The sequence below is a fragment of the Filicampus tigris genome, chromosome 14 (genome assembly GCF_054856515.1).
Source record: "Filicampus tigris isolate MCC_2025a chromosome 14, RoL_Ftig_1.0, whole genome shotgun sequence".
NCBI lineage: Eukaryota > Metazoa > Chordata > Actinopteri > Syngnathiformes > Syngnathidae > Filicampus > Filicampus tigris.
The window spans coordinates 22,023,317-22,042,218 of NC_141230.1; the positions used below are offsets into that span (position 1 = coordinate 22,023,317).

The following is an 18,902-nucleotide window of genomic DNA, read 5'->3' on the forward strand; positions in this document are numbered from 1 at the left end:
ACAAAGCGTCTGTTAACTCATTGACTTGACGTGAACACAAACGCTGCGCCGCTCTCGCTCTGTTTGTGTTCCTGCTGCTTTGTGGCTCTGCTCTTTGAACACTGTTGCCTAATGCAAATCAAGTGTCAATGGGGAAGATTACGACGTCACATTACATAATAGCCGGGCTGATTATTTGACAGCGAGGGTTGTTCGGGCAGCTGTAAAGGCTATTCAAATAAAGTCGCTGCGGAGCAGGAAGTTGGATGCGTTCAAGCCATAAAACGTGGCATTTATGAGCACTTTGTTCCCCAAGCACCTCATTCAAGATTGTGTGCGGCGCTCGTTCGGTGCCACTCGCATCAATAATGAGCTATTTGGACCCCACGTTGATTGGAAAAAAAGGCTTCCTGTGCCCCCACCTGTTAGGTTGTCGCTCCAGAGCAGCAATAATCCGCCTGGGTCGATTTGACCCGAGGCATGTTTGATTTGCCCAAAGTGTCATTTGGATCTCATTCTCAACTCCCATTTCTAACCAGGGATGATGCAGCTGGCTAATAGCCTCGGCTCTGTAATTGATCAGACATCTTCCAAGTAAATGACTTTTTAAACGGTACTACCAAATTGTAAGAGAAGGCTGAGGGAACAAAAGCATCGCTAGACGAAGCAGCGCTGCACTTTGTTTAGTTGGTGAGAAGCCGAAGCGCCGACGCCACTACATCAGCGGAGACACCTTGTCCATAGAAGGACATGCGAGCGAGCGAGCGAGCGAGCGGCTGACGCACGACACTGAATGCTAGCGCATCAGTCGAGCCACACAACATTTCAGACAGTTGGCCTGCATTCTTAAATGGCTCAATTCACACAATTGCAATAGAAATACTCACAAAAATGTGCTTTGAAAAACTTCTTTTTGCACGTCATATTGACCCTTTTGTATGAACCGGCGGGAAAAAAAGGTATAAAAAAAACCTACAAGATTAAACTTCTTTTGCTGGCCTTATTTATTTATTTTTTTTCACACTGACGCCTGAACACTGTTGTGTACATAATAACCATAAACCAGGAGGGTCAAAGTGAGCCACCTGCAATTTTGAAAATCATAAAAAGGGTCAAAAAATGATCAATTAAAAAGGAGAAAAGGGAAGAAAAGACCAGAAGGAGTTTTATCCCAATTGTGTTCCGTTTTTGTTGTTGTATTTATTACGGTATTCAAAAATTGCAATGGGTCAATTTGACCCGTAATACAAGGCAGGTCACAGTAGATGACACAAGGCTGCCTAGTGACATTAAAAGCTGCTGCGGGTCCTCGACTGCTGCGTAAAATGAGAATAAATTTATTAGCTATTGCTTGAAAGGAGCTCTGGATCTTGGCCCAGCCTAGCTACAGAGTCTACAGAGTGGAGAAAGGTGGTAAACGTGTAAATGAATAAAATTGGGACATCATAATTAGGCAAAACTCTAAACACATGCTTGAGCCACGTTCAGAAATGGCAGAAAAGAAAAGAAAATGACTTGCTTTTTTCATTGCTCATTCGATGACTCTGCAGAGACGATTTCAGTCTTGAACATTTCGATACCTCTCTCAAGAATTCAAAATTCATTTCTCGATGACCTGATCCAAAGCCCATTGGTGACTATGCGCGGCAACCTGCGGCGTGGCTTGATCACAGGGTCAGATCCTTGTCGCCAAGGGAGGCGAAGCACTCATCCACGCTGGCATCCGAAACCTCCTCCAAGGTGGCCGGCTGCCATTTGGGAGTCTGGTCCTTGTCCACCAGAACTGTGGACAAACGCAAAAGCAGCTGAGCCGCATTTCCCCACGACACACGCGCACACGGCGTCCAACTTACCAGCTCGGACGCCCTCGTAGAAGTCGCGGCCGCGCTGCGATGCAAGACAGAATGTTACGGTCAACAGAAATGGCGCGTCAGGTTCGTGCCGCGATCAAACAGTCAACTTTGAATCGATTGAAGCCACGACATGAATGGAAGCTCGGGTTGATCGGAAGACTTTGCAAGTGGAAGGAATGTGGCAGCGAGCGCGGGGTGCGCAGCTTTGCTACCATGCAGGCCTGACTCAAGCGATACTCCATGACCAGGACGTCGTGCAGGCTGAGCGTGGCGCCGAGCTGCAGCTGTCTGAAGGTCACCTTCAGGGAGGTGGGAGACATCTTGGACAACGTCTGCCAGGGGACAATCGGGGCAGAGGGAAGAAGAAGCTGATGCCACTGCTTGCTCTCAACATGCAAAACGCACTCACTCACTCACTCACTCGTGGAAAGTTCCAAGAGAAAAAAACAAAAACAAAATCGGACGCGCGAAAACCGACGATGGCAAATGACCGGGAAAGTTGTTTAGGTTACCAGCGGCCATTTTAGGAGCCACTGGTGAATTTGGCTTTGTTGTGGTTGAATCAAGTAGCCCTTCCCGCCCTTAAAATTCATGCGGCAGTTCACGACTAAGCATTTCAATCAATATTTCGTGCATATTTAGCACTCACGGAAAAAGTTCATGTTGGTTGATGTTCAACAAAATGCATGTTTCTGTGCTTTGCTTTTGGATAAATACGCAAAATAAAGCATTTGGTTTGTATGTGTTGATTCAAATTCACTCCTTTTTCCAAAAAGGCTTTCAAATACAAACGCATGACAAGTGAACTAATTCCATTGTAATCCAAGCAGAGGTAGTTGAATACCGAAAAAACGACATTGACGTATTCTTTATTAGACTTTTGAAAACATTCAAATGGGTCAATTTGACCCGCCGCATAACAGCAAGGTTGAGCAAAGTGCTTTTGCTTTATTAATCCCGAATGTGATGAGGACATAAGCAGCAAACAGTGGAGGTGTAGACGGGGGAGGGGCTTTTAATCTTGGTTTTTTTTTTTTTTTTTAAATAATCCCTCCTCGGCCTGACCTCATTGGACGCCGCAAATGGTTATGAGGTGGAAAAACACAATTAGGCAAATGTGTTTTAGGGGAAGCTACTTTGCCTCGCCCTCCAAGCCCCACATGGGGCGTTGGAGTTTGGGGGGGGGGGGCGGGGGGGGGGGGCGTTTGAGATGCAGCCCAGGAGGCCCAAAAGCACCACTAACCCCATTAAGTGCTTAACTGCGGTAACTGCTAATTACTAATACACTCAAATGGCCTGGCTGCGCTCCAGCGTTGCTAACAGATGTTTGCCACATGGTGAGCGAGCGGGAGATGCAAACGGGACAATCCCTGGTGGACGCCTTCTGCACACACGCACGCACACGCCAGACTGGACTCGTGTGCAGCAAAACATCGCCACGCGGTTAATTCAATTTCTTCCATTAAATAAATTGCCTCATTTCAACATTTTTCATTGTTTACATGCTTAGCAGGACCGAGCATTTGTAAAAAAACAAAACCATTGAGTTTATAGCGCATTTCATATACAATGTAACGCTTCACATTTAAAAGCAAGGTAAAGAAATAAAAAAAATAAAAATTTACAAAAATGATTCAAAGAGCGAGATTTTTAAAATCCAATTCAAAAAACAATTTTTTAAAACATTTTCCCGGGGGGTATTATTATCCATGGGTGCATGTTATTCAAGGGATTTACGGTACGTTGACTTGACTCATGTAGCACAACTACTTTTCATTGCATTTCCTCATGTTAGAATGGGTCAATTTGACCCACAACAAAATGAGCGGCTCAACTGTTTAGAACTCAATCAAAAAGCCGAATGAATAAGAACCTCTCATTACATACTGTGGAAAATACTGTATTTGGAGGGGTTTTTTTCCTGGTAGAAGACCAAAAACCACAGACATACAAGCCCCAATTGATTCTGAATTAACCCGTAGGTATGTTTTTTTTTTTCTTGCGGCTACATACCTCCACTTGTTTCTTTGCAAATTCGGAGGCGTCAGCCTTCAGGTTGCGCATGACGCCTTCCATACTGCTCGAGCTGAACAACCTGCGAGAACGACGACGACAACAGCATCGATGTGGCGCGGGCGTTTTACTTGCGTTAGCATCATACGTATTAGGAACAAGGTTACTGCAATATGAAGACGGCAGCTTCGACTCCCTACCTGTCAATATCGGGCATCTGCTTCTCCAGGACAAAAGGCTTGTCGCAATCCAGGCTGCTCTGGGAGATGCACCAAAACGGAACATAAACACCCAAAAGCCCCTTCGTGAAGCCGCGTGGCCGACACGTCACTTGGGGCCCCTCACCTGCTTCTGGAAAGAATCGAAAACTCTGGCGATATTCTCAGCAGAAGGAGACCTCAAGTCCACCAGTTCCTTCTGCAGGTCTGACATCTATTGCCAGAAAAGACGTACCCAAAAAGTCACAAAACCAGCCAGGTGAAGACATTGTCATTGAAGGTGGCGGCGGCGGCGGCGGGCCAGGCCCCGCCCGAGCGTACCTTGTTGGACTCCACAAAGTGAGTGGCAATGCCGGCCCTGTGCACGTCGCGGCCTCTGAGGCGGAAGCCCGTCAGAGCCAGAAAGAGGCCCAGCTTGCCCTGAAGCCTGGGGAGGAAATGACCGCCTCCCACGTCGGGGAACAGACCTGTGGCGGGCAAAAACAAGACCTCGCGTCACACCGCCGCCCAGACGAGGCAAGCACCAGCGGTGGCTCATTGCCGGGCCACTGGATCGCCTCCTCAAAACCAGCGAGGCTTCAACAACACGTTATTAAGACACCCGGGAACTGTCCTTAATTGTGAAAAAAAAATGCAGAAATGAATTATTATTCTGATTATTTTTACAGTGTTTCTATTTCTGAAATGGTTGATCAGCCTGTGTGGAATGAAGTGAGTTGTTTTCATTGGAATTCAACATTTCCAAGCGCTCGCTGAAGCTTTTCTGGTGCGTTTGCGTGGCCTGACGTTGCGCAACGGCAGCGGGATTAAACACCAGCTGACCTCATTCACGGCCGAAAACGTATTATCGTCAAGCGTGCGGAGGATGACGCTTAAATCTGTCCAGGTTGCCGCGGGGGTATTAACAGTTCAGCGAGAGTACAAAAAAATAAAAAATTCAGGCTCTAATTTTTTCATTTAAATTGATTGATTTTAAATGTATTTTATTTTATCTTTTTTAAGGGGTGTATTGACCCCTTTTCTATTGCGGGTCAAACCGAACCACTGACTTCAAATCACAACAGTCATTTTCAAGGTCGATGGCACTTTGAAGATTCAAACTGAAAATGATTTTTTTTCTAAAGCACCACTGGGACAAGTTTGAAGCGTGTTCTGCTCCCAAACAAACAAACAAACAAACAAACAACCTGCAACCTGCTCTCAGCGACAAAATGACCGAGGAGATGGTGTGAGTATTCGTTCCTGACTGGTTCCGGTGCGGCCCATCTGCCAAGAAGCAATTCCACTTACGAGCAAACTAAGAGGCTGAGCGAAAGTGTCAATTTGCAGCACTTTGGGGCGCGGCCCTCGGCTAATGTCATCATTTCATCTCACGCGCTGCCGGCGTGCTGAGTGCTCACGGCCGCGTTGCAAACTTGCGGCTTACCGATGGCGGTCTCGGGCATGGCGAAGACGGTCCTCTCGGTGGCCACTCGAAAACGTCCGTGAACCGACAGGCCCACTCCCTGCAGGCGGCGGGAGAAGCACAAAATGACTTGCCGGAGACTCGGTCACAACGACGAAGTCCGACGTCTTGTTTGTCTCCGATCTGTGGCAAACTCGCAAACACAAAGTGGTTCAAAACTGGCAAATAGCTCAGCTAAGCATTTTCTCTAGCGCTTGCCCTCATTTGGGTCGCAGGGAAAGTTTGGAGCTTACCCAAGCTGACTTTGGGGACGGCCAGGACTGGTCGCCGGCCAATTGCAGAGCATAAATAGGCATGCAACCTTTCACACACATTCACTCAACTTCAGTGAGCCTAACATGCTTGTTTTCAGATGTTGGAAGAAGGCAGGAAAAGCCTACTAGAACAGCAGAATTTGATTTCGTTTTTATGGTGGGAGGCGATGAATTTGAATGCGATTGACTAATCCTGAACACAGCCGCATCGCCAATTCTAAGAGGGTGTGCACACTTGTGCGACCGCACTTAAAAAACATCCAAAGTAAAACTAAAACATCCTTGACACTAGGTCGCCAACTTATTTGTTTTTTTCAACTTTAAAATGGGTCCATTTGACCCACAACACAACAGGAGAGTTGAATACACTGAACAGGCCGCGAAAACAGGAGCAAGTGGTGTCCATTTTTGTTTTCTTGTTACACGTGCATTTATTTTTGCATGACTAATCAGGCAGCAGGTCACAGTGACACACGCGTGAACATTTCTGGCATCCCAAAGAAATCGACCGGACGGGAGAAGGTGAAGGGCAAAAGACAAACGCGTTGAAGCCCGGCAGCAAAGCTCGCTGATGATTCATGTTGGTTATTTTTGGCGGCGAGTAACCTCGTCAATTAAATTCAAGCTGTATGTGACCCGTGCAGGGTGGCAACAATGCTGCGTCGTCACCCAATCAGGCGGCACCGCCGGCAGGTAACGCACGCACGCACGCGCGCACGCCGTCCCTCTGCTGACATCCTCAGACGGCATTCCAGATTGCGCCGCAGAGCAGAAACGACATCATCTCAAAATGCATGTTGTTTCTCCTTTTTCGTCGGATCGTCCCCCTGACCTCAACCCCACTCGACCATTCGCAGGTATATCCTCAAGTGGAATAAAATGTCACTGTCATCCAAATTGTCATAGGAATGAATCATTTCCACTCACCCCTCCCATTGTTATTCCGTCGATGAAGGCAATAAATGGTTTCTTGCATGCTCCTGAAAAGATCCAAGTTTCTAATATGTGAGCGACTGCAGGATATTTCATTGATAGCAAAAATACAAAGTCACGGGATTAACTAGGAACAAAAGTACAGTTGTCAAAGCTCACCTATGGCGTTGTTCAGAATGTATTCCTCACGGAAAAAAACATGCGCAAGGGGATCGCCAACTTTCCCCGCTTCAGTAATTGCTGAAAGGAAAACACAAAGCAACAAATGTGACAGTCTTCCACGGGAAAGCAAATCCCTCCGGCGCGCGTACGCGTCCATCGGTCGAGCATGGGCCTTCTCCGCACGCAGCATTTTTCAAAACTGCAACGCACTGTTTTTTTGAGTGACCGATCTGAAACTGCAGCCTAATTCTTGTAGTACAACCAGCAGCATTTACCTCGGATGTCTCCGCCGGCGCAAAAGGCTTTGCCGCCTGCCCCTTTGATGATCACAAGGTCTGTGTCGCTGTCACTCTCCCATTTCTATCAAGGCAACATTTGAAAGCCGCACCATGAAATTGAGCTGGAACAGTTATGAAGAGCTTTTTGGCTCGTACCTTGAGCTGGGGGTACATGGATCGGATCATGGTCAAGTTGAGGGCGTTTAGCACTTTGGGCCTATTCATGGTGATCACACCGGCCCGGCCCACTTTCTCCAGGAGGACCTCGGGCTCCACACGACTGGACATCTGGAGACAAGCGCAAACAATTTCCTTCCATACGTAGAAAGAATTTTGAACATTGAATATCGTCATTGTCGTATAATGGAAACTATACAGCAGGTGCTTTTGTTCCTGAAATTTGCACATCAATCGGAATGCGGCGAAGTCTATCAATAACCTAGGAAGCAGGAAAGGCATAACTGCAGCAAATTTCTACATAAAAAAAAAAAAATGTAGGCCACAAGTGTAAAACGAACCAATGGGAAATTGCATAGAGGTAACTAAGCGCGCCTTCTTGCGTATTGTGACGTTTTCACAAACCAGTTCATTGTGCGTCGTTCGTAACCTGAAAACGTCGCATGTCGTAAACCGAGGACCCCTTGTACTCTATGTTGTAAGAATCCCCCTGAAAAGCCCAGAGCAGTTGTTCCCTCACCATGTGTGCTTGGATTCGATGCAGTCTGCAGATGGCTCGGAGTCTGAAAGAAGCAACAGCATAAAGCTGAGTTGTTTATCGACACTATGCCGATCGATCGGCGTGGCAGTGATTTTTTTTTTTTTTCACAGTTGTCAGAAACTAACCCCCGAGTGTGACTGGGTCTTATAACATGCTTCCAGCATTTCATAATGGCAGCAAAATAAACACCTTGGGGCAACAACAGAAAATAAATACCTGTGTTTGGACGTCACTCTTGTTAATGACATGACTTTGATTCCGTTAGCCTGTTAGCTGCTAGCGTGTGTTTTTCTTCGGATGCGGCGCCTCCTCCAATATCACTTCCTGAAAGAGGTCGCAGCTATTCCTGATTGGCCAGCATGTGTGACGTCCAACAGCAGCCGGATGTAAACTGATAAACGCCCTCTTTTTTCTCGGTCCGTGTAAGTGTGTGGGGCTACACTGACACCAATTGGAGAGAAGCTGGTACGGCAACCAGAAGAGAACACAGGGCAAAGACGCAGAAAAATAATTAAAAACAAAAACTAATGTAAATGTCATGGTTCGACCCCGTAGGATAGCTGTTCGAGCTTTTAGTTTCGCTGTCAACCAGCTACACTTGATTGGTCAGCATGAATGACGTCACATGATGCGTTCGTTTACGCCCGAAAATTTCATTGAGGCCTCGTCTCAAGTCTGACACACATTAATCATGAATCTGAGAACAAATCAAATATCCAGAAATAAGAAACAAAACTGGAGTCTTGGATTTCAGATTAGCTTCCTAGGCAAGCAGTTTGAGCTCGTTTTCTTTGTGTTTATAAAACCATAGTTGAATACAACCTCATTTGTCTCTTCGTCACAAGTTCTTGTTCTCCCACCCGGACACAGTTGTTTGGTTTTCATGTTGGCTACACCAAGTAGTGTATACAGTAAATGTTTTCCAAAAAAGAAAAATGAAGAAGATGAGAGTCCAGTCAGGCAAAAAGTACAGCTGCAGGTCCTCAAAGTGCAGAGCAAGGCGGGGTCCATCCCAGGGCAGCGGGGCAATACGGTTATCTTGGATTTATTCAGACTATCAAAACAGGATAAGATATGAGATTCCACGATGACAAATGCTGCTGGGATAAGGCGCGGCTTGCACAAATAGACACAGGTCAGCCTCTCCCATAGCTAACACACACATGCGCTCAGTTTGTCAGCAAGCACAAGCACACACCTCCAGAAGTATCTTTTATTTTTGTCAGTCAAGTCGCTACAATGTTGCAAAAGGCAGGCATTTGCAAAAAAAAAAAACAACAACAACAAAAACATTAGGCTGAGCACGCCCGCTGATTTAGTTGTAATTATTTCTCTGTTAATATTTTTAAATATGAAAAAAAATCACATTTTATTATATCTTTTTATCAATTTTGTTCAAATATAGACTGTATGTAGATTTAGGCTGTATGTATTTTGTATGATAAACATGCATTTACATGTCAAAAAGAATATATGGCCAGCAAAAACAATCATCAATCACAACAACAATCACACTTTTTTTTAAATGGTTCAACATGCCGTGGGTCACATTGACCTGCGAGCATTTTGTTTTGGTAGCAAAGAAGCAACTTAACGGGGCGGTGGGGCTTTAGCTAAGGTAAGCACACCCTCATTATCTTCCAAGACATTTCCGCTCCCATCTGGGCTGATTTGGTCTAGTCGGAGTCGCTGCTGCAGGAGCTGCTGGATGACTAAAGAAGAAAACAAGAACATGGAAGGAGAATATGAATATATATATACATATATATCTATATCTATCTATCTATCTATCTATCTATCTATCTATCTATCTATCTATCTATCTATATATATATATATATATATGTATATATATATGAATAATGAACATTGGCAATTTCTATTTATTTTTTTGTATAAATACTGACATGGAACAACAAGTCTTACCCCGTGACACTTCTTTCCTTTTTTGTGGCACTTGCCATGCTTGTGGCCATGCTTGTGCTTGTGCTTGCCATGACAGTGACCACCATGCCCATGGTCATGCCCGTGTCCGTGTCCATGCCCATGATCGTGTCCGTGCCCATGGTCATGCCCGTGTCCGTGCCCATGGTCATGCCCGTGTCCGTGTCCATGATCATGCCCGTGCCCATGGTCATGGCCATGGCTATGGCCATGTCCATGTCCGTGACCGTGATCATGTCCATGACCCTGACCCGGCCCACAGCCAGCTGGGCCGCAGGGCTGAGGAGGGCAGCCGCCTGGTGGATACTGAGGGTACACCCCGGGAGGATATTGGGGGGGCCCTCCGGGCTGGTTGGGGTAGCCTTGGGGGTACTGGTTGCCTTTTCACACGCAGGAAAGAGAAGAAAGCAGCATTAGTCGATTCAGCGAGTCCTCCCTCCTGTTATGCTGCAGGTCAATTCGACCCCAATACTGTGCAGTGAATCATTCCTGTTCTATTGCGGGTCAAACGGACCCATTTTAAAGTAATAGGAATAAATGTAACCCTTCTGTTACTGTCTGTTGCAGGGCACATTGACTTCTACTAATAGAAAGATGAAAAGGAATAGTTCTGTTGTGTATAAACTCAACTCATTTTAAAGTCATAAAACCACATTGAATCATTCCTGTTAGGTCAAATTGACTGCGGGTCAAATTGACCCATTCTGAAGTACTGTAATAGCAATATATATAACCCACTTGTTATCATATGCTGCAGGTGAAAATGGGCGCATTTTATGGCAATCGAAATATTGTTCCATAAATCAACCTGCTATTCTACGGGTCATATTGACCCATTTCAGTGTAATAGAAATACAATCAACACCGCTTTTGTTGCGGGTCAATTGGACCTATTTGAAGTTTGTAAAGTATTTTTTTCGTGAATGTGAACAAGATGGACTGGGTCAAATTGACCCAGGAATTATAACATTATTATACATATATGATATAATAATTTCTATAATGGCTTTTCCTAATAAATGGAACTTCACAAGAGGCTATCAAAAGTCAAACTCAGTTTTCAGAGTGGCCATGTGCTTTACCTTGGTTGTTGCCGTACATTTTTCAACAACAAGCGAAGCTCCTGGGATTGAGATGGGGAAAAAAGACAGGAAAAAAAGTTGAGAATCGGCACAATCTGTCAGTAAATCACAAAGGAGCGAAAAAGGGAACAACTTACCGCACGCCGCAGAGTCGGGTTGCAATTGCAGCCGCCTGCTTTTTTGGTTGCTCCTTTTATGAGCAGCCACTCCTTGACTTGCCTCCCTCCACTCCACTCCCACTGCGACCCGTGTGGGTGTGGGTAACGGCTGACCATTTGACCAAACATCCTAGTAAACCCTTTTTTTTTTTTCATGATTATTGATTACTATAGTTGTATTATTCTATTGACTTTCCTTTAAGGATTTTTAATATTAGTCTTATTCCACCTTCAAGGCATAGTGTTATTCCCATTATGTAGCTTTAAGAAGGATCAAATGTCCACATATGTGTCCTGTGTACTTAAGTGTTGAGTTGTTATGCCAATACATCGTCGCTCTTCTGTGAAAAACATTTATGTCCAATTTGGGATTTAAAAAAAAAAAAAATCACATTAATGCAATATCTGTAATGCGGAAACACCCTTCACCTAAAAATAAGACAATTGAAAAAAAATGGACAGTGTTTTTCACAGCGACTGCTATGTAACTTTATGAAGAATTGTTGAAACTGTCCTTTCCTGCGTTCCAGCCTCGAGACCCACAAGAGGCCGCACAGCCAGGTGTCTGATTGTTATAGCAATCCATAACGTTCATAAGGATTGTTTAACCATCCACTTCTCTGTCCTGTATCCCAGCCATGGAACTCGTAAGATGATATACATTACCTCGGTGTCCCGCTATTATGCCAGTACATAGCTTTCAGAAAGGTTGTTCGACTGCCCTATGTTGTCGCTTCAAATCTCACGAGGTGACAGACAGTATCTGGCGCCTGCTTGTTATACCAATATGTAGCTTTCAGAAGGCCTGTTTAACTAGTCTCCACATATCTGTCCTGTGTTCCAGCCTTGAAACTCATAAGGTGACATACAGTAGCTAGGTGTCTGGTTGTTATGACAATAAATACAATGGCCTTAAGAAGGGTTGCTGCACTGTCCTGCATTCTCCCTTTGATACTCACAAGCTATCTGGTTGTTATGCCAATATATATAGCTGCCTCGAGACTACATGGCCAGGTGTCCGGTTGTTTTGCCATCACATACAACATAGCTTTATGAAGGATTGTTTTGACTCACATGAATTTAATAAACATTCGGCGTTAATATCGCACGTATAGCTTTAATACGTCTCACGTGGCCTTGACATCTCATCAAGAGACAACAACGACTTCAAACATTAAAAGTTGTTACCGTGAACCAAAGTCCATTTTTGTATCCATTTGTTTTTTGCGCTTGAAATAAAGGCAAACTCTTTTCTCGAGGCATTCTTTTTCCCTGGCAGAAATTCCGCAACACAAAGTCAAGTAAATGCCCGCAGAACAGCGGTGTGATGTAACACGCTCATAAAAATCACATGGTACTGTTCAAAGGTCCTTATTCAGACTTCCCTTGTGATACAGATGTAATAAACAAAACACACACACACACACGCGCGCGCGCGCGCACGCCCACAGGCTGATAACATAGCATCCATCTTGTTGTTCTCATTCCGGTCATGGGTGACTTTGGGTGATGGCCGGCAAATTGCAGCACATAAAGCGACAAACCAACATTTACACTCACATTCACCCCTGCTCAATTTGGAATTTTCAATCAAGTGAACTGCATGCACGTGTTTGAAGGAATTCACGTCAACAGAACAATGTTGCTTATCAGCCGTAAATCAATCAATGAGTTCAACAAAGTCATCACAAAGCACAAAGCGATAATGTCCCAACAGTACGCTGCTATATAATTGCCACTTGAGTCAGGTTTGACTTTTGCATGCATGCCTGAGGGACTTTATTTTAAAAGCAAACCATTTTTTTTCCACAGTGGTCAGCTGACTTTGTTTGGAATGACATTTTCTGCATCACTTTTGGTTTTGCAGTCAAGTCAATTAGGTAAGTAGGTTTGGTCGCCACTAGGTGACGCTGCGGTTTTCTTTTTGCTCTCTCAAGTATTTCACCGATGTTTTTCTCTCCTGTTGGATTCGTTTATTTGTTGAACCCCAAAAATGAATAGAATGTGACCCGCTGTCGGTATATTTAACACTTCTCTTTGGTTAGTTTCTCAGAATGAGCAACATTGTTCCCGTCCCAATTTTTCTTGACATTGGGATGTATAAGAACATTGCTGTTCCTGCGAAATGAACATGACAGCGGCGCAAATCAAACAATCCAGTGAGAGGTAATACACAAATACATTGATTGAAACGGTTGCTAATTGAGTTGATCATGAGTTATACAGTAAACCATGTTGATTGGGATTTTTCAGTATGTGACACATTTGGATAATCAATGTGGCCTGGGTCAAATTGACCCCAGACCATTAGGAGTGTTTCTGAGAAAGATAACATACGGCACCTGTAAGTGGATTTAAACAGAGTCTTTATCAAAAATGTTGTGAGCAGAGGTGCGCTAAATATAGATTGAAATAGTAAGTTATTTTGCGAGAGGTCAACATACATCCAAATGTTTACTTCGCATTTGATTGAACACATCCCAGGTCACATTGACCCAGTTCTATTATTTCTGTTCTTGGAAAGCAAGCACAAATTATTCATAATGAAGATGAGATACAAACAATGGTTATTGGGATTTGGATCCTCTTTAGACACTTTTAGACAGACAGATGTAAACACAACCCGGGCCAAATTGACCCATTAAGATTTTTGCTGTTTAAAGGAACAAATGTAACGACAAGAGTTTATTTGGCTGATGCCGTGATGCCATTCATCATTTTTTCCTTTTGACAATCACATTTTATTGCAACCACCAATCTGTACCATTGTTACAATGATCGTTGTTTTTGAGCTGAGAATACACAGAACGTGCTACATGCGTGAGCAAGTACATTTCAAGGTCATAGATGTTATTGTATGGAACATCTATGGCCGTAGCTGTGTCCGTGGTGGCCGTATGCGTGCCCGTATCCGCGATGCCCGTATCCGTGATGGCCGTATCCGTGCCCGTAGCCGTACGGATGCCCATACCCGTAGCCGCGCCCGTAGCCGTACCCGAACCCTGGCCTGAACCCCCCGTAGGGGCCGCAAGCCGGGGCTGCGGGATAGCACACCCGCGGAGGAACACACGGCCTGTATGGACCGTACGGCATCTTCGCCAAGATGAGCCTGAAGCGGGAGAAAAGAGTCTTGTTCACATCCATCTCTGACTTGCCAAAGCGGTGCCAGTAGGGAGAAAATTGCTTGTTTTTGCCACCCAGTGGCAGCTCTGTGGTACTCACGCTGGTTACAGCATGACGGAAAATTCAATCTGACGGGTGGGATCGAATGAGTCCAAATGAGGCCCGATCAGAAGCAGGCATCCTGAATGTCAACATTTGCTGAGCACTTTGAGAATTTGACATGAAAAAGTGGGTGTGAGGGCTCACTCATCACCACTTGCAGCTTAAAAAAAAAAATTTTTTTTTTAGACTTCTATCTTGCAATCGTGAGAAAAATTGCCACTCACAGATGGCACGACAAACGAGGAAGTATTGCAAGAGGAAATGTTGTGAGGAATTTGCCTTTGATGAAACAGGTGCGGTTTTGTAGCTTTCAACTAATTACACAAGCATTTGTTCTCTAGCGAGGAAACAAACAATGATTTTAATAAATAATGAAAATAATAAGAATGAAAAATGTGAAGAGACATAAACAAAAAGGCCTACCTTGATTAGTCTTGTGCTTGTCAAAATCTCAGATGGACCCTGTGGAATGAAAGAAAGCACATTTGTCAAATACATAAAGCTCCGTCATGACAACACAGGCGGCAACATCTGACACGAGCGCTTACTTGTATCAAGCCTCCCAAATTGTGTTTGCAAAATTGTATTCCCGAAATGGAGCTGATGAATTTACCGTGTGCTGGAGTTGAGAGTCTCACTTCTTCACCTGCTGACGGGCTACGCTTTTATAAGAACTCAGAAAAAAAAGAAAAAAAACCATTCAGCCTCCAACCGCACCTCCAGATATCGAGGGCCGGGCCTTATAAGGTTTTTTGTTGTTGCTTCATCGTTAAGAGCCTTGCACCAAATGACTGGCCATTTTGCGGGATTTCGCAGCCGCAAAAACCCGGTGGAAATGTTTGTTACAAATTGTCGTGCAGCGTAAAATTCTTTAAACCGTAAAAGGCAGTTTCACTCAGCAACATGAATTTTTGTGAATGTGACGATCGTGATGGGACTGATAAAAAAAAAGTCTCAAGAAGACATGCTGGAAAAGACACAGGAAGTGGGCCATTTGGCAATTTTGTCCATTTCCATGAGGCATCCTGGAGAATGTTTACTTTTGCTAGATTTTCTCAAATTCAGCCCCAAAATGAATTTTGGGAGGCATGTCTATGATGAGTAGACCCACAAAAAAGCCATGCTCAAAAGAACACACTACAAGTCAGCCATTTTCAAAGTGGCCATTTTGGGGTCATTTGCAGGCTTTTTCATCCAGGAGAAAATGTAGGTTCCGTAGCTTTTGAAAAGTTCAGCTACCGATTTGGTAGGCATGTTTATCAGACGAATCTCAAGGAAACATGCCCCAAAAGACACAGGGAGTCGGCCATTTGGCTTTGAAGTTTTACGGTCATTATTTTTCCCAAAGTAACATTTACATGAGCTGCTGAATTCTGACCTTGCGCTGGAGTTTCGATGGACGCTTGCGTATTATTTGAAGTCACGCGTGAGCTCCTCCAGGGAAATTTCTCCCTGTCCTTCAGTCAATTCAAAATCAAAACATCCCACAGTCTGCGCCAGTCCCCAAAACGTGGACACACCTCGAGCGTGACCGGGCAAAGCTTTTTGACTGCTTCTGTGTGCAAATGTCGGCTGTGTCAAGACACCTGTCCGTTGCTGATTTTATTTTAAGATCCACTTTATTGCATCAGCACCAAAAATGCACACTTGCATAACCTGTGTGATATTTTCAATCCAAACAGGCTTCGCGTTCTTTTGAGGGTGTGACTATTGTGCAAAGCGGATGCTCGACGGCCTTCCAGGTCCCTGGTTGTTGTTGTTGTTCTTCTTTTAGTCGGAGTCGCTGCTGCTGCTGCTGCTGCTGCTGCAGGAGCTGCTGGACGACTGCAAAGAGCGGCGGGTGGGAACACAACACACGGAGAAACACCTCAGCTTTTGCCACACGCAAATGACAAAACAAGAGTTTCATTCCCAAAAGTATAAACGCGCTGTGGAAATGAAAGCCTCCTGTTACGTGGCGGGTCAGCTTGACCCATTTAGGCTACGTAATGATGTGTCATGTGAATATGACAATGGAAACCTTTAAAAGGGGCATTTTTGGACTTTATTTTTATGTTTTATTTTAAGTAACGTGCTTTTTGCTTTAAAACATTTTTTTTATTCATAAAAGAGAAATAGTGAACTGCCTTTGTTGAACTATGATCTGTGATTTAACAAATTCTTTATCCTCTAAAATGTGTGACTTTTTGTTCGCAAATATTTTTTTCTCTCAAAATGTAAATAAAATATGACTTTTCTGCAAAGCGACTTTTTTCTCCTAAAATTATAACTGATGTAAATTCACAACCATTTTTGAACAATATCACACCTTTATTCTCTGAAATAAGTAACTACTTTCCTCATGCTTATCACAACTTTAATCTTGAATACCTTTTAAAAGCACCTTTTTATCGTGAATATATGCGACTTTATTCTTGCTAGATTACGGCGTTAATTGTGAACATGTACATTTTTTTCAACATGAAACAACGTTTTTTGGTGATATGATGACTTTATTCAAAAAAGTGTTCAACCTTTTCCCCTCTAAAGTATGACTTTTTTTCACTAAAATATTGGATTTTATTCTTACGATATTACATCTTCAATCTATGCAACTTTCCTCTAAACATATCGGAATATTACAGTTTAAAGGAAAAAAAACAACAACTGTTTTTCAAAAACATAAAACTATTCTTGTAAGGTTATGGCTTCGATCTTGATAATAAACAACTTTTTGAAATATATATAATCAAAATATTCGGACTTCTATCTAAACATATATGCATTTTTTTGTCTTAATATTGAAAAACTTTTTTCTCTTGAATATATGACTATTCTTGAAAAGTTAAATCTTGAGAGCAAACAACTTTTTCTTAAAACTTACAACTTTCTTTCTTGGATGTCCACGTACTGTATAGTACTTAAAAAAATTAATGAAATACACTATTCTCGTTTCGGCCTATGTCTGCCTTGTAATAATGAGGGGTCACTGATGTTCAGTGGAATTTTCTCCCCCTTTTCTGACACTTTTGGATAATCAGTCAAATTGATTACTGCTGCTCCTGATAAACAAAGACAACAGGAGAGGTCAAGTGAGTTTGCCCTTCACGAATCTCACCCCGTGACACTCCTTTCCTTTCTTGTGACACTTGCGATGCTTGTGTCCTAACTTGTGGCGCCGCCGCCGACACTTTTTACATCCCGGTCCCTGTCCGCATCCTTGCCCGTGCCCGTGCCCGTGCCCGTGTCCGTGTCCGTGTCCGTGCCTGCCGCCTCCTCCACGACCGCAGTGTTGCCCTGGAAAGACATTCAAACAAATTCATTTAAGTCTTGAAAGTAAGGGTTGAGGAGATGTGACGGGGGATTCCTCACCGTGCTTGTTGTGATGCATTGATGCCTGGAATGATTAAAAAAAAAAAAAAAAAAAAAAGTGAAAGTATTAAAGACAACACATGAAGTGTGTAATAAAAGAAATGGGTGTCCTTACCGTGTGTGCTTAATGCCAAGTTTAGGGAGGAATCTGTTTGGTGTGGGTCCCCGCAAGTCTATTTACCTGCCGGCACGCCTACGGAAGCTCAACACGTACGACGGGGGGGGGGGGGGGGGGGGGGGCTCTAATCCACAATCTGCATTTTGGTGAGGACAAAAGTGTTTGCTTATTTACAGGCTGGCTGCGTCCGAACTATCCGGGCAATGTGCATGCAGTCCCGAAGAAGAGACGTCAACACTGTTTGCATCAGTGCGTGTGAAGAATGTTGAAGGAAAACATTTGTATCACAGTGGCAGAAAGGACAATGAATGCAGTTGAGCATCTGGAAAGTTATTTTTGGCGCTTCATTGTTCACCTGTGGTAAATCCAGTTGATCCGTGCTTAAAAAAAAACAAAAAAACAGCAGAGTTAGCATGGTTTTCTTGTGTTTTGGTGTTGCTCTTGCTGGTGTGGTATGTAGACTTGTGACTTGATGTTTGGGTGTATCCTGGCATCACGACCGAGCTGCATGACCGGTTGACTTCACGCTGCCAAGGACGACTTCAGGATTCCCTCGTCAACTACCGCGATGGCGAGATTTAAAGTCCTCATGACAAGATTAAAAATCATCGTGATGACTTTTAACCTCATCACGATGACTTTAAACTCGTCACGACGACTTCAAATCTCGTCATGATGACTTTAAATCTCGTACTGTGCTTTTTTTTTTTCGCTGGGGGACACTAAACGCCGTCGTAATTGACGGATTATTCTGTTATTTTTTTTGTTTTTTGCAGGAATGGTCTTGAGTTGGAAAAGCACACACCTGACTAGAGTATTGAGCAATGTGAAATTTAATAGCCATGTCTAATCTGATTTAAAAACATCTAAATCAACCATTCCCAAAAAGACAGGTGAAGTCAGACATTTTGGTTTGTAATTGCCATTTTAGGGTGATTTTGGCCACTTCTGTGTATATTCATATGGGAGAAAAAGTACTTTTACAGGCTTACTTTTTTTGGGGGGGGGGGGGGGGGGGGGAGATTTGGAAGCATATACAGTGTATCATGAGTAGACCCACAAAAAAGGAGGTCTGTCATTTTGATTTGATCTGGCCATTTTTAGGATTGATCATTTTGCAAACATTTACATTTGGAAGCTTTAAAAAACAT

The 18,902-nt window shown here is 43.8% G+C and overlaps 2 protein-coding genes and 1 long non-coding RNA gene across 3 annotated transcripts; all 3 read right to left on the reverse strand.

Annotated features, from left to right (window-relative positions):
• Positions 1-1,154: 1,154 nt before the first annotated feature.
• Positions 1,155-8,399, reverse strand: hibch (3-hydroxyisobutyryl-CoA hydrolase). The gene is made up of 14 exons (XM_086050831.1): positions 8,090-8,399; positions 7,853-7,895; positions 7,312-7,443; positions 7,153-7,237; positions 6,875-6,955; positions 6,710-6,762; positions 5,490-5,568; positions 4,385-4,530; positions 4,191-4,277; positions 4,046-4,104; positions 3,846-3,927; positions 2,045-2,164; positions 1,833-1,866; positions 1,155-1,762 (listed from the first exon to the last, which is right to left on the reverse strand). Exons 1-14 carry the CDS (start codon positions 8,119-8,121, stop codon positions 1,647-1,649), a joined length of 1,149 nt encoding a protein of 382 aa, XP_085906957.1. The 5' UTR covers positions 8,122-8,399; the 3' UTR covers positions 1,155-1,646.
• Positions 8,400-9,072: 673 nt separating this feature from the next.
• Positions 9,073-12,389, reverse strand: LOC147136854 (uncharacterized). Its single transcript, XM_086051985.1, has 4 exons — positions 11,037-12,389; positions 10,900-10,940; positions 9,800-10,197; positions 9,073-9,585 (listed from the first exon to the last, which is right to left on the reverse strand). Exons 2-4 carry the CDS (start codon positions 10,916-10,918, stop codon positions 9,550-9,552), a joined length of 453 nt encoding a protein of 150 aa, XP_085908111.1. The 5' UTR covers positions 10,919-10,940; positions 11,037-12,389; the 3' UTR covers positions 9,073-9,549.
• A 3,493-nt stretch (positions 12,390-15,882) lies between these two features.
• LOC147136855 (uncharacterized) lies at positions 15,883-17,880 on the reverse strand. Its single transcript, XR_015089608.1, has 4 exons — positions 17,749-17,880; positions 17,634-17,658; positions 17,380-17,558; positions 15,883-16,106 (listed from the first exon to the last, which is right to left on the reverse strand). It is a non-coding gene; the product is annotated as an uncharacterized LOC147136855 (long non-coding RNA).
• Positions 17,881-18,902: the final 1,022 nt, after the last annotated feature.

Excerpts from the sequence above, each read along its gene's own strand:
- hibch (XM_086050831.1), bottom strand. The coding sequence starts at position 8,121 with ATGTCATTAACAAGAGTGACGTCCAAACACAG. Across the intron at positions 4,531-5,489 it reads CATGCCCGAGACCGCCATCG|GTCTGTTCCCCGACGTGGGA; the intron begins GTAAGCCGCAAG and ends TGCCCGCCACAG. Across the intron at positions 3,928-4,045 it reads CAGATGCCCGATATTGACAG|GTTGTTCAGCTCGAGCAGTA; the intron begins GTAGGGAGTCGA and ends TCGTTCTCGCAG.
- LOC147136854 (XM_086051985.1), bottom strand. Across the intron at positions 9,586-9,799 it reads AAGGAAAGAAGTGTCACGGG|TCATCCAGCAGCTCCTGCAG; the intron begins GTAAGACTTGTT and ends TTTCTTCTTTAG.